General features: G+C 49.6%; 3 protein-coding genes across 3 annotated transcripts; 1 reads left to right on the top strand and 2 right to left on the bottom strand.

Annotated features, from left to right (window-relative positions):
• Positions 1 to 2,779: 2,779 nt before the first annotated feature.
• On the bottom strand, positions 2,780 to 4,133 carry NCS57_01021200 (uncharacterized protein; the record flags this gene model as incomplete). Its single annotated transcript, XM_053059962.1, has 3 exons — positions 2,780 to 3,155; positions 3,211 to 3,529; positions 3,584 to 4,133. The coding sequence occupies 3 exons, from the start codon at positions 4,131 to 4,133 to the stop codon at positions 2,780 to 2,782; spliced, it is 1,245 nt and encodes a 414-aa protein (XP_052910356.1).
• A 264-nt stretch (positions 4,134 to 4,397) lies between these two features.
• NCS57_01021300 (Chitinase) lies at positions 4,398 to 7,114 on the bottom strand (the record flags this gene model as incomplete). The annotated part of the gene is made up of 7 exons (XM_053059963.1): positions 4,398 to 4,829; positions 4,899 to 5,000; positions 5,063 to 5,370; positions 5,411 to 6,064; positions 6,120 to 6,787; positions 6,838 to 6,954; positions 7,011 to 7,114. The coding sequence occupies 7 exons, from the start codon at positions 7,112 to 7,114 to the stop codon at positions 4,398 to 4,400; spliced, it is 2,385 nt and encodes a 794-aa protein (XP_052910357.1).
• Positions 7,115 to 8,250: 1,136 nt separating this feature from the next.
• NCS57_01021400 (uncharacterized protein) lies at positions 8,251 to 13,376 on the top strand (the record flags this gene model as incomplete). Its single annotated transcript, XM_053059964.1, has 11 exons — positions 8,251 to 8,815; positions 8,882 to 9,060; positions 9,119 to 9,184; positions 9,237 to 9,262; positions 9,313 to 9,490; positions 9,559 to 9,626; positions 9,691 to 9,847; positions 9,902 to 10,655; positions 10,716 to 11,813; positions 11,866 to 13,143; positions 13,192 to 13,376. The coding sequence occupies 11 exons, from the start codon at positions 8,251 to 8,253 to the stop codon at positions 13,374 to 13,376; spliced, it is 4,554 nt and encodes a 1,517-aa protein (XP_052910358.1).
• Between the last annotated feature and the right edge of the window lie 472 nt (positions 13,377 to 13,848).

The raw sequence follows: 13,848 nt of genomic DNA on the forward strand, positions 1-13,848 counted from the left end.
TGATTTTACCCGCTTCACATGTCATATCCCGAAGAATTCGTCATGAAGTATCCCGCGACTTCCGACAGGAATGGAATCTTCCGGTCACGCTGGACCATCCTCGTCAAGCAAGGTCTGTTATTTGTCAGTTTGACAACTCACCGCCGGCGCTGTGCATGCCATCCGTCATCATCTCCGTCAAATGAGGCAGCAATTTTGAAGAGATTGGGCATTAATCTATTTGTCGCTTCGTAGATCACTCACCGCCAGTCAGGATAGATGAGACTGTATCGAACATCATCCAGCCGAAGCAAACGAATGCCCCTGATTTGATGTTGCCTTGGAAATATGATGATATGGCCACCTTCACACGGGAAGGGCTGCATGCCCAAGTATCAGAACGTTTCAAGGAAAGGCCAAATGCATACGGAGGTTGGGAGAAACGCCTATTTTGGGAAAACTGAAGCGAAACTTGATGCCCAACATGATTCGCTGTGTATGCATGGCCTTGATGTTGATGCGGAATGGGTGTTGATTCTGTCTTTGTGCAAGGTTGTGCTCGTTGATACTGGGCTCAGGACTCTCTTGCTTTTGAGAGAAAGGAAGTGCTCTAGCCCACGGCCAGCAATGGTCTTCATGTTGCAGGGTAGACTCCCATCTCTCGGCAACCCCATTGCCTAGCTTGGGCGATGCCGGACAATCACGATTCTCTCTTAGACTATTGTCTGTAAATATCTTCTGCCGCAATTCTCATGACTATGGAAACTAGAAGAGTTGGGCTTGGGCGTGGATCTGCTTGGTATCTAAACTCGCTTGCTTTGTCGTGTAGTGTTTGCCCCATCTCCGGGCTCCATTTTGACCACACGATGGAAAACATGATGATAGTAGAAAGCTTTCAAAAGATCAAATGGCCAAATGAATCAATGACAGCGTTTCTTGCCATTATAAAACCTCCCGAATGCTCGCATACAATGTCCGTCCCATCTTCTTCCTGAGCCTCAATAGTCCAATCGGCTATGTACTTGGATCCCCCTTTACTATATACTTGCCTTGGTTTCGCTCATCGCTCATATACGAGACCTGGGAGACCATGGAACGAGACATGCGAACAAATCCATCACCTTCAAGACAAGTCTCTTTCAATTTACCAACTATTCCCTTCGCGGTTCATCAGAGCCATGAACAAACTCTGCTGCATCCACCATTACATATACCATGGGCCAACAAATACTAGAGCAAGGACAAGTTGGTTCGGTCCTAGCAGAGATACCTCGATTGCAGCCCGAGGTCCTCCTATATGAAGGAGCAGGTGGACCTGGATAGGTGCTGAGCTGCCACGAGAAGATATGGGAACCCGATATCAGAAAAGCATCCATGATTTCTATATACGACGAAGCTCCTAATTTTTTGCAAACGCCAAGGGGGTGAAGCATTTTTGGGCCTCACTCCGACGACTCCTGGCAAAGGGAGACACACGTTGCTGGAGCCACCAAAGTCCCTAGAGCTAATCGATGTCATGAGCATGTCTCCATTAAATGATGGTCGCTTCAGCGATGAAGAGCATGGGTGTTGCCGTCAATATATACGAGGACCCTAAGAGAAGAGAAGGCGAGCATCGCGCTCAACGCCAAGTATCCCCCTACCCGTTTTCATGGGTTGGGCGCCACTGCTACGTGGAGAATATCCACAGAGTTCTTGCTGTGAAAGACTGTTGAATACAGCACCAAGCAACAGCACACTACGGTTAATCATCCTCTCCAGGGAGGAAGAAGATCCTATGGTTCAATAGACGTTGCGTCACTGGAGCACTCCGAAGGGCTTTTATGCCCAGCCCCCAAACAACCCCCCCGGGGAGCAGCTAACAGGCTTGAAGCCTCGAGCCGAATGTCTGGGGCGACCGGCTCTCGATTTTGAGCATCTGGGTAGCTTCGGGGTGTTGGGTCGAGCGGCCTGCTTAGTCGAGACGAGCAGCCAACGGGCTCAGAATACAATATATATCACCAGGACTCCCCCACCCCTCACACCGCATACTCACGGCGGTAGGCCATCGCGGGAACCGAACAGAGGGGGTTTGACAGTGTCAACAACGAACACAGATCAACAAATCGAGATACAGGTTCTTCGTAGGATAATTATCCCGAAGGCCTGGACCAGCAGATCAGCACCGAGGTGCTGCGGTGGTTGTGTCAGGGTGGGACTGTTCTCCTCCGCCATGTTCCTTGGACTTGTTTTCGCCGACTTGTTTCGGTGACCTGTCGTTCACGAGTCTTTGTCTCTTTCTTCGGTTTTCGTCTCATCTCTTTTTAATTCATCATCCGCCAGTATTGGTCAGCTATATATACGGACATTCGAGTTCTGTACATGGTCTAAAGGGAGTTGGTCCGGTTCGACCATCCTTCCTTCACACATTTCTCATCAACACGAAAGTCAAGCACCTCAACAAGGGGACATGGTGATCAATCTACAATTTTCGGCTGGACTGCTCTCGAAGAAGAAGTGATCCACTGTAGCACCATCAAGTCTCTTTTTCTTTGCTTTTCGCATCCATTTACATACACACTCAGAGAGAACGCCAGAGAGAAGGTAGTCGGGGCGGGGCCGGGTCGGAGCCGAAGGCCGGGTTACAGAACGGGTCTAATCCCGAGGAAGCTATGGGGCAGTGGATATGATAGATAGCATCTAGTATAAGCCACGCTATGAGATTAAGCTAGCTAGAGTAAGAAGACATTGATTAAGAAAAATAAGTGCGTAATTCATCTCCTTTAGAACCTATAAGCCAAGAATCGGCCTTTGTTCAAGCTTAGATATACGGCTCATGCTCCCACTCCTCCATGTATTTTGTGTAGCAGATCCACAGCTTGTCCGGGTGTTGCTGTGCCTTTAGCCACATATCTCGGAGACTCACGCCCTCCCAGCGAGCGGCATAGAACCATGACTTGAGCGAGTAGTAAGCCACCTTGACGCGGCCCTGGTATATCTCTCCCTCAAATGTCGTCTCTTCTGCTGAACTGTCCCAGTCTGCATCATATGCCCAAACCCAGTAAGGATCAAGTTCATCTTCCTCAGCCCACTCAGGTGAGTCGGGGATTAATTCGACAGGGATAACAATGAAGGTGCTTCGTGAGATCCCCGCAGGTAAGAGACCATCTTTGTCTTGTATGTATTCTTTGAATTGTCTATCAAGTAGTTAGTATGTCTATTATTCCTGGATCAGACAAATTGATAACTTACTTTCGGAAGTCGTCGTCTTCGGCCAAGTTGTCATTAGCATGAAAAGTAGGCCAATCTTCAGTTGCGAGATATAGCAGGGAAGATCGATTGCCTTGGCAATGGATACTGTAGACAGTTGCATCTCCCATATTCCTCTCAGTAGAGGGCAGCTGGTTATCCATGATCCTCATCCACCATAAGTTCCAGTCATGGCCGTATTTCCGATCGACCTCTCTGGACCTGTAATAGACGAAACCCCATTGTTCTTGAGCATCGATAATGTGCTGGATCCAAGCTGGTGGCGCGTGGGAGACTCGTTTCCAGGTGGTATGTAGAGTTTCTTTGTATTGCCAAATCTCCTATCCTCGTTCCTCATCCGAAAGTTGTTCAAGACCAGAAATCATCCATTTGGCATTCCTCCGAGCCAACTTGATCACGTCGCGCCGGACAATCTCTCTGGCTTGCGCAGCGGGGGTTTGGAGCTCCTCTTCCCGGAGGCGTTCCTCATAGATGTCCTGCAGTGTCGCATTGCTCCCATCGATGTAATACAAGTCGCAATAGGCCAGTTTCCAGGCATCCATAGGTACATTTGGTAGATTATGTTGATCGTAGTATGCAATAGAATCGAGCAAAACCTCGCCAGTGCGCAAGGTCGTGCCCGTGATGCGGGCCACCATGGCACACTCGTCGGGAAAGGTGAGAGCTCGGCCAAGAAGAGCGTTTTGCAAGAGCGGGCTCCCTGTGAACTCGGAGGGATCACTTAGAGCCATCTCAACAAGGTCCCGACCTGCGAGCTTTTTTTGTAGCTTCTGGGCGCGTTGCTCCCTCTCAACAATCTTCCTAACCCTGATGCATTCTGACGTGGGAAGATGCTGCATGCGTTGTCTGCGCTCTCTTAGATCAAGATGCAATATGCTCCTGTAGAGCTCTAGGTTTGGATCCATTGTCGTGGTAAAAACCTAAGTCGTGTCGTGGTTGTGAGTGCCTGAGTTGTGAGGACCGAGCATTGCGAGGGGCAGAGGGTTTATTAGTTACAGTAGCCCTACAATGCTCCCTGTAAAAATCCTCGGCATATCACCACTCTTCCAACACAAAGTCTAGAAACATACGACAATCGGGCCAATTGAGAAATTGCTCACTTGATCTATAGCTACTACTTATGTTCAAGTTTAAAGATTGCAAACTAGATGCTGTCCCCGAAGCTGGTTTTACTCTCGCTGAAAAAGCTCGGAATCAAACTTGGTTTGCAATTCGAACTTGGTCTCCCACGTGGTGATACCATCCAAAGCCTCCAATGCCGCAACCCTTTGGCTTTGAATCTGAGCCGCAAGTTGCGTACCGCTTGCGGCTACGGCTTGCTGGTATTGCACGTTCAACTGGTTAAGACGAGCAGTCCACGCATCTCGAAGATTACCGATGCGCAGGTCCGTCCAGTCCTTGCTGAAGGCAACCATCTGATTGAAATATGCCGTCATGAAATCACGCCACTGAATCTCGCCGAGATTCACCTTCTCAGTCTTAGGATATTGCTTTCGGTAGAGTTTCTCTAAATTAACCAGCCATTCTGCAATCTCTTTATGGGTGGCAACGAGCTTATCCTTTATATCTGGGCGGTTAAGGTAATTCCAGACAACGGCAATCTAGTTCAAGGTGTTAGTATGACTTTTTTTCGTTTTCTTTTCTTTTGTATAGAGATAAGATTGATTCACCAACTTGAATTCTGAAAACGCTCTTTTAATGTGATTTTCTTCCGCCCGAGAGCAGAAGGTCTGCCATTTGCCCACTGCCATGGGGTCGCTGAACTGCCAAAACTGGTGACAGATGGGTTAATTAGCCAGGACGACCTCGGTTTTGCATTCGAGGTGGAACTCACTCTGGCTTTCATGCTGTTGAGCTTGGCTCCGCAATTCACCATGTGAGATGAGTGACCCTTTGAGCCAAGTAGTGAACACAGTTGTTTCTTTGGCATCTCAGTGTTGCCATCTTTTGTCCACTCTGGAAAGCCTTTGAGAAACTCGGTTTTCCACATGGAACAACTTGCCAATTGATCCTTGTCCGCAGGGTTGAAGAGTGCTTTGATCTGAATACCAGATGGTGTTGTGCGTTCTTTTATTGAGACTTTGACATTCATTGTGAATTCCATAAAGTTGCGAAACGCTTGAAGTTCCAGAATATGCTCAGCTATTTGCAGTCAGTCAGTCAGTTTGACGCAACCTCGTACATATTGCTGTCTGGGCAACCAGGGCTGCACTTCCCATTGTTTGTGCGCAGTTGGTCCATCGGCACTGAGCGTTGCCAACGTCACCATTGGCCTCGTTTTCGGTGGTTTCCTTAAAGACACCACCACCAAGAGAAACGCTGCTGTTGAAAGTTGTCACAGCACGAGACTTGTAGCCTGTAGCAACCTGCAATTGCTTTGAGAACTTGCCCTCAGAAGTATCCTGGCTGATGGCCCAGACCATAGCGCCACCAAGACACTGACTGCGAGCAAAGTCCAGCTTGAGCTTCCAGGTATCAACATCGTCGTAGGTCAGCCACGTACGGCCAAACTTGAGAGTCTTGACGGCAGCAGCCTTGTCCAGCTCGCCCTGACCCATCTTGCCCCCCAACTTGCGCATGATCTCAGGGTTGGACATGACACCAACGGCGTCGGTGCAGCGCTCTGCAGGGCCGCCGGCATCAAACAGACAGCCAGGAGACATGCAGCCAGGGTTGGAGACGGAGAAGGTACGTGCATAGAATGCGAGTCCCATGTTGACTTGATCAGGATCGATCTTGTTCCGCCACAGCAGATCAAAAGCATCCTTGATCTCGGTCAAATTGGTGTGAGATTTGAGATGGTTGCCGAGCCATGACTTGGGAGTGTCCCAAGAACCTGTGAAGAGATGGTCAGCAATGGTCCTTCTGTGCAACATGGATCTAAAACGTGCCGTGGAAATCATATGTCATGACATTGAAGTAGTCAACATGCTTGGAAATCTTGGCGAGATCAAAGTGCTGAAGGTACCAATACGAAGCAGGGATAGCGATGCTGAGGCTGTTTCTCTCGCCGCTTTGCTTCAACGCGCTCTTGATGTTGCTCAAGAACTTGGGGAGATTGTCGTAATCCTCTTCTCGTCCTTCACGATCATCGGCAGCTGGATACTCCCAGTCAATGTCAACACCGTCAAAGCCATAAGTGGCCATGAACGATATAAGAGACTTTATAAAGGTCCTCTGGTTGGCCTCGGACCGAGCAATGTCGGAAAAGGTTGTGACGGTAGGGCCTGGGTCATTGAAGGCCCAGCCGCCAATGGCGATGAAAACCTTCAAGTGGGGATCTATCCTCTTCTTGAGTGTCAACTCGCGGTAAAGCGCCGGGTCGTTGCTAGATGCTGGGACGATTTCAAAGGACTTTGGGTCGATGCTTGCGAATGCAAAATTGATGTGAGTGTAGACGCCATCTGGGATATCTGAGGGCCTGAAGCTGTCGCAGGGTCTAGTAGAAGCCCATCCTTCGATGTAACCCACTACTCGTCTCATCGGGCTACTCTTGGAGGAGCAAGATGGGCGGTTCACAGTGTTCTTGCCGCAGAACTCCTTGGTCGTCCCACAGTAGCTGTACCTGTCAGTCCAGGGAGAGAGGCTTATGCGGCTGTGAATGCTTACCCATGCTTGGAACAACAGACGTTGAGTGGGCACTTGGTATGGTTGGCAAAGTTGGCCCCGAAGCCACCAGGATCACACTCTTCCTTTGCCTCGCACCCAGCAACACAGTTATCCTTGCTGCAAACTGCCAACAGTCAACATGTCAATTGTGCTGCAACAATGATACAACTTACAGTCTGGACCTAGTCCACAGTGACCATGCTTGGAACAGCATGCATTGCCCTTGCACGGATTGTTCTTGTCGCATTCGAGCTTGAAATCGCAAGTACTCTGACATCCTTTGCCGCAATGATCAGTGGTAGTACCGCAGTAACCTGCACTACTGCAACAACCAGTTGCACAAAGTTTTGTCTTGCTGCACTCAGCTGCATATATAGCGACAGAGAGAAGTTGAAGAATAAGAAACAGTAATAAGAAGAGCCGGAAACGGCCGTTGGCGAACGACATGTTCATCAAAGAGATAACCAGACAATAGCGAGTGTTGGTGGAAACAAAATAGAGAAAGAATGGATGGGAGGTTGAGAAAACGTCTTGGAGGACTTGCAGGACCAAAAGAGGGTAGGTACTTTGTTCACAAGGAAATCATCTCGACAGAGTTGTCCCATCTTCCGAAATTTCAACTCTACGATAGCTCGGGAACATGGTTCAACTTGTCAGGTCATCATCTCTCGCTTGACGTTCCAACTCGAATAAGGGTATTACTTGCCAAGGCCCGGGCCGTTTATGGACCCTTAATCTTATAATTGCAAGGCTCTCAGATGTCCTAGAATGTGCTGGGCAGTTGTGTTGGTTCTTGGACATTTCTCAGCCTCGGCATCCTAATTCGGTTACTCGACTCTCGCTTCAGGGTCCAAAGGGTTGAGCTCGCCCACTTTTGTTGGTTGTGAACATCTACAACTGGCCATGTTCCGAGGCCCAAGCCATCTAACTCGTATGTGAGGCGAGAACTCTCGGAAATCAGATCGTCCACTTGGGACTGTTGTAAAGCGGCTCAGTGACATGTTGTGATGTGATTCCGTGTGACGAGAAATTTTCAGTAAGTAGCCTGAGTTCTTCAAACTCCGACACTCCGGTCGTGCCGTAAAGGTGCTTTGGGGTTACCTTCTTTGATCTTGGTTCTCCCTCAAGTCGATGATATTACTCTACTCTCTGAGACCATTCCTTTGACTTGGACATTGCTGAAAATAGTCACTCCTTGGCCACCAACATCGTCTCAAGATGTGGTTGCGGTTCTTTTTGTTCCTGCTTTACATGACCCTCTCGGTCTTTGCCACGGGTCATCAGCACTCTCATTCTAAACACTCTCATTCGCATTCTCCTCATCATTCTCATAAACGCGCTTCCAACAGCTCTTCTCATGATGGTTCAAGCCTAGATGAGGCGCGGAAGCTCTTGGCTGCTGGCCAAGCTGCCATGGCTATTGCAAACCGTGCCATCATCGCGAACCCTCGTCCGAACCGTCTGGAAGTGCTGAACTCTACAGAGCTTGCAAAGGCTCAGAAGCCACCTCCACCACTGGACTATCGAAACGTCACTGCATCGTCACTCAAGGCTAGAGATTCGGGGAATGGAACGGCGAAAGACCTTCGTTATTCTGTTCCTGATGAACTTATCAAGGCTGCGCGTCTTCTTTCAGAGAACTGGAAGCCATCCTCCAAGGACCTTAACGGTGGCTACGCTGCTGACGTGCAACACTTGAAGGATAACTTCATGTACAAGGTCAACGATACCAACATGATGCCTCCCATGCTTCAGTACGATTCAGGCTTGATCAGGCATGTCGAAGAGCCACCGTCCGCCTTCCGCTACAGTGCCAACGAATCCGATAGCGCTGAGCCTGCTGTGGACAAGGACAAGAGTCTTCGGAAGAGAGCTAGCACAGACTGGTGGATGGCGACCATCTCTCAAAGAGGCTCTAGCCCGTTTGCCCCGTCTGGATACCAAGTCTGGCGAGATGTCAAAGACTTTGGCGCCAAAGGCAAGTAACCCCTCGGGGCAGATCTGACTTGAGGAGAGGGGCCATTTTTCCAACTGTGTTTCACAGGTGACGGTGTTACTGATGATACGGATGCCATCAACAAGGCCATCTCAAGCGGTGGTCGATGTGGTGGAGGCAAATGTACGGGCAGCACCATCTACCCAGCAACCGTCTACTTCCCCCCAGGCACATACAAAGTCAGCTCGTCCATCATTCAGTATTACAATACCGAGATGATTGGCAATGTAAGTTGCTCTCCTCTATCCTATCTGCCAAGTCATATCTGACGTCGCTACTATACAGCCGCATGACCTTCCGACCATTCTTGCAGCACCGAGCTTCGTCGGTCTCGGTGTGATTACTTCCAATGTAAGCCTCCAAGGACAATCTAGCGAGAACCACCCTCTAAGCAGTGACACAGGTCTATACAGGAGAGACGTCCCAATGGTAAATTGCACGGAGCATGAGTGAGCCGCAAGCTGACCTGAAGTTTCAAGGTATCTGAACCAGAACAACTTTCTGCGTAGTGTCCGAAACTTCATCATCGACGTTCGCCCAACTCCTGATAAGGCACAAGTCTGTGGGATTCACTGGCAGGTTGCCCAAGGCACTTCCCTCGAAAATATCCACTTCTACATGACGAAGCCAAAGGATGATCCTTCAACAACCCAGCAGGTATGTTCAGTCATGAGATGAGGTTTCTGACACAGTGGACTTACTGACGCCATTGGCAATGACTACAGGGAATCTACATGGAGAACGGAAGTGGTGGCTTTCTTTCCGATCTTTACTTTGTTGGAGGAAAATTTGGGTGAGTTGGCCAGATCTGCTGCTGCATCCATGATCAACTTGACTTAGAAGAAATTGATGACTAGAGCGTACATGGGCAACCAGCAGTTCACAGCTAGTGGTCTTTACTTCGAAGAAGCCGAGACGGCTATCCAGATCCACTGGGATTGGGGCTGGACCATGCAGAACATTGTCGTTGACAACTGCAAGGTTGGTTTTACCATCGTGGGCGGCGCAGGAGGTGTAAGTTCTCATTTCCGATAAACCACCTAGGTCAAACAGACTGACCTTTCAAAGCCTATGGGTACTGGCCAGGGAATCGGCTCACTCCACATGACCGACCTGCGAATGCACTACGTCGAGGTCGCCGTGTCAACCTCGATCGTGTCCGACAACTCGACCGCTCTGTTGCTGAGCAACTCTGGTTTCTATTATGTGGACACCATCGTTGAAGATAGCTTCAAGAAGCAGGTTCTTCTACGCGGTGGTCCCAAAACCATCAACGTTGATACATGGGGTTTTGGAAGAGTCACCAGCGCCAATGGTACTACCGCTTTCCACAACGGTGCCAACCTTGACAGCCCCGTGAGAGACCCCTCTCTCGTTACCGGTGCGCGCAGTCAATTCTTCACTAGGCGTCGTCCTAAGTATGATGATTTGGGTTTCAGTCAGATCCTCGATGCCAAGGCCTACGGTGCCAAGGGTGATGGCAAGACGGATGACACTGCAGTTCTGAAGCATTTATTTTCCGCAGCCGCAAACATGTCTGCCGTTGTATACATTCCCTTTGGTGTGTACATCATCACAGACACGGTTGAGATCCCGGTTGGTTCTCGTGTCATCGGCCAGGCTTGGCCTCAGATCATGGCGACTGGGTCCAGATTTTCTGATGCTCTGCATCCCCGCGTCGCAGTCCGTGTCGGTCTTCCCGGCCAAGTTGGTGCTGTGGAGATTCAGAACATGATGATGACGGTCAAGGGAGCTGCAGCCGGTGCCATCATGATGGAATGGAATGTGCATGAATCCGGTCAAGGCTCTGTAGGCCTATGGGGTAACCAAGTTCATTCTCATAGTGGCCATCTTGATCAAGCCAGCTAACCTTTCTTAACAGATACCCATTTCAGAGTTGGCGGCGCAGCAGGTACTGATCTCACTGTTAAAGACTGCCCGAAGCTCTCTGGCAAAGTGAACAAGAACTGTGTCGCCGCATCTCTCATGCTTCACCTGACCCCTGATTCCTCTGGGTACTTCGAAAACGTCTGGATGTGGACAGCAGATCATGATTTCGATACAGCCGACCAAACCCAGATTGACATCTACGTGGGAAGAGGTATGCTTGTCGAGAGCAAGGGCCCTACATGGCTTTGGGGCACTTCTGTAGAGCACTGCGTACTGTATCAGTACCAGCTCTCAGGCGCTCAGAACGTCGTTATGGGTCTCATTCAGACCGAGGCACCCTACTTTCAGTCCTTTCCCGAAGCCCCAGCTCCTTTCACGCCAGGCGCATTCCCCAACGATCCCGGGTTCCACGACTGCTCTTCCAAGAACGCCAAGTCTTGCGCTGTCGCTTGGGCATTGCGCATCATAGATTCGTCAGCAGTCCATGTTCTCAGCGCTGGCCTTTACTCCTTCTCCTCTCGTTATGATCAGACATGCCTCAACTCGGGTCGACATGACTGCCAGGACAAGATCTTCTACGCAGAGCAGAGCTACGATGTCTGGGTCCAGGATCTCGTCACGCTCGGCAGTGTAGAGATGGTCAGTCCTTTGAATGGAGTTCCGACGTTGGGCAAGCCAAACAGAAACGGCTTTGCTTCTTCGATCCTCGCCTGGCTTGGAGGTTCCAAGAATGTCACCGGCCAGCGAACCTTTGCAGGCTACAAGATCCATTCGGAGGATACAATTGGTATCGATGACTTCTCCGAGGCCTGCCAGAACGCGCTCACAGCTCTTGTACGATGCGACAACGCGACAAGCGAATGGACAAGGGCTTCATATCATGGAATTCTCCCTATGGATGTCGACGTCGACTCCGTCTGCGACGCGGGCTGCGCGCAAGCCATTTCGGATTGGCGGTCAGCCGTCGATACCTACTGCGGTGATTCCAAGTGGGCAAATGGCGCCGCCGCCGGTATCATGGGCTCTTTTATCTCATATGGTATCAACGAGACATGTCAAACTGACCAGAAAACTGGAAAGAACTGCAACGGTGAGCGATCTTGACATTTACGCATCTCTGTTTCTCTTCTAACGCTCAGTAGACGTCATCCTCAACTTTAGCGATGCTGATACTCTTGACAAGATGCCAAACAGCGAACTCTGTTCTGACTGTTACAGCGGCCGGCTGAAGATGATGCAGGCGAGTCCTTACTCGTACTACAAGAAGGAGCCTTTCTACCAAGACGCTCTCAAGGCAGCCGTCTCACGATGCTCTCTGTCAAATCAGCCAACTACTACCAAAGACTCTCCTTTCCCTTCCGAGTCGGCTGAGCCCGCCTTCTGTCTTTCCAACGTCAAGCACACCATCCAACCCGGCGATACTTGCGACTCGTTGGCCGTCAAGTACAGCGTCTCTTCAGCAGCCATCTTCATGGGCAACCCTGATATTCTCGATTGCAACGACATGGTCCAAGGCGTGTCAATTTGTCTACCGCTCCAGTGTAGCACATACAAACTCCAACCAGGCGACAGCTGCATGTCTGTCTCGGTCGCTACCGGCCTTCAGCCAGCCGACATCCGCTTTCTGAACCCCTGGATACATGAGCTTTGCGGCAATATCCAGTCTGCCCAAGAGACCCTCGGTAGCGTCATTTGCACAACCACGCCTGGGGGCAAGTACGAGCACGACGTCAACACCACAAGTTCAGACCCAGCATACTCTGAGTATGCTGACAAGGCTGTTCCGCCTCCCAAGGGTGCCAGTCTGGCTGAAGAGACGACTGAGGACTGTGGACGTTGGTATACGGTTCAAAAGGGAGATGACTGTGCTCTAGTTCTGGTCCAGCACCACATCAGCCTTCCTCTCTTCACCGCTGCCAATCCATCTGTTTCGCGAGACAACTGCACCACAGATCTTATCCCAGGACGGACCTACTGTGTCGGACCAACCAAGCAGGCTTTCGCAGATCAAAGGGAAATTCCTCCGCACTGGCGCTTCGGGTGCTATGCCCGTCAGGCAGACACTACCAACCTCACTGTTTTGACGCTAGACGAAGTGAGTCATGTCGAGCCCATGTCCATCATAGCCTGCCAATCCTACTGTCTCTCTCAGTCGCTGTACGCCTTCGGACTGCAGAACGGCGACTCGTGCCTATGCGACTCTCGCCTGCGCATGGATAGTCAGCGCATAGACGATTCAAACTGCAACATTCACTGCAACGGCAACACGACGAATGTTTGTGGTGGCAAAGATGCTATTGAAGTCTTTGGCAGTGAAGAACTGCTACGTGTCGAGCACGCCAGTCTCGGTTGCTTCATCAAAGATGGCAACAAGGAAATAATACGTGGCATTACAGGTGGCGATAATATCAGTTCGAAGGGTATGTCTGTAGAAAAGTGCGCAAGTATGTGTACTGTCACTATGAAAGCCGACTTCTTTTCTCTTAGTGAAGGCTCAATCTGCACTTGTGGCAAGGAGATGGCTCCAGGGGCTACCAAGACTAGTATGGAGGAATGCAATGTAGAATGCAATGGTCAGATTGGTGATGACTGCGGTGGAAAAGGAAGAGCTGAGGTTTACACAACCAGGTCTAAATATGTAATATCTAATTAGAATCAATAAAAGGGCTATCGCCTGTTCTTTTTCTTTTATACTTTAGACAGATAAAACATTTTTATAGTCGGGGTATTACGGAAGAGATAAATAAGTTATTAATTAAATTGCTATATAGCCTATCTCGATGAGATATATCAAGGCACATAGCTAAGTGAAATAATTAAGGCCCTGATGCTAATTGTATATTAGAGCTATTTAAAAGCATATCTTATCTTATTCCTTATATAATCTCGCATAAATATATATCTATTTTTATTCTAATCCCCAGGAAGCTATGGGGCAATGGATATAATAGATACCTACCCAGATAGCATCTAGTGCGAGTCACGCTGCAGAGATTGAGCTAGCTAGAGCAAGAAGGCGTCGATCAACAAAAACAAGTGCGTAATTAATCTCCCCATGAACCTGCAAGCCAAGAATGGCCTTTGTTCAAATCAGTCATTTCAATAAGCGCCTCCGCGCGCGTGTG

This window comes from Fusarium keratoplasticum, chromosome 8 (assembly GCF_025433545.1).
Source record: "Fusarium keratoplasticum isolate Fu6.1 chromosome 8, whole genome shotgun sequence".
Lineage (NCBI taxonomy): Eukaryota > Fungi > Ascomycota > Sordariomycetes > Hypocreales > Nectriaceae > Fusarium > Fusarium keratoplasticum.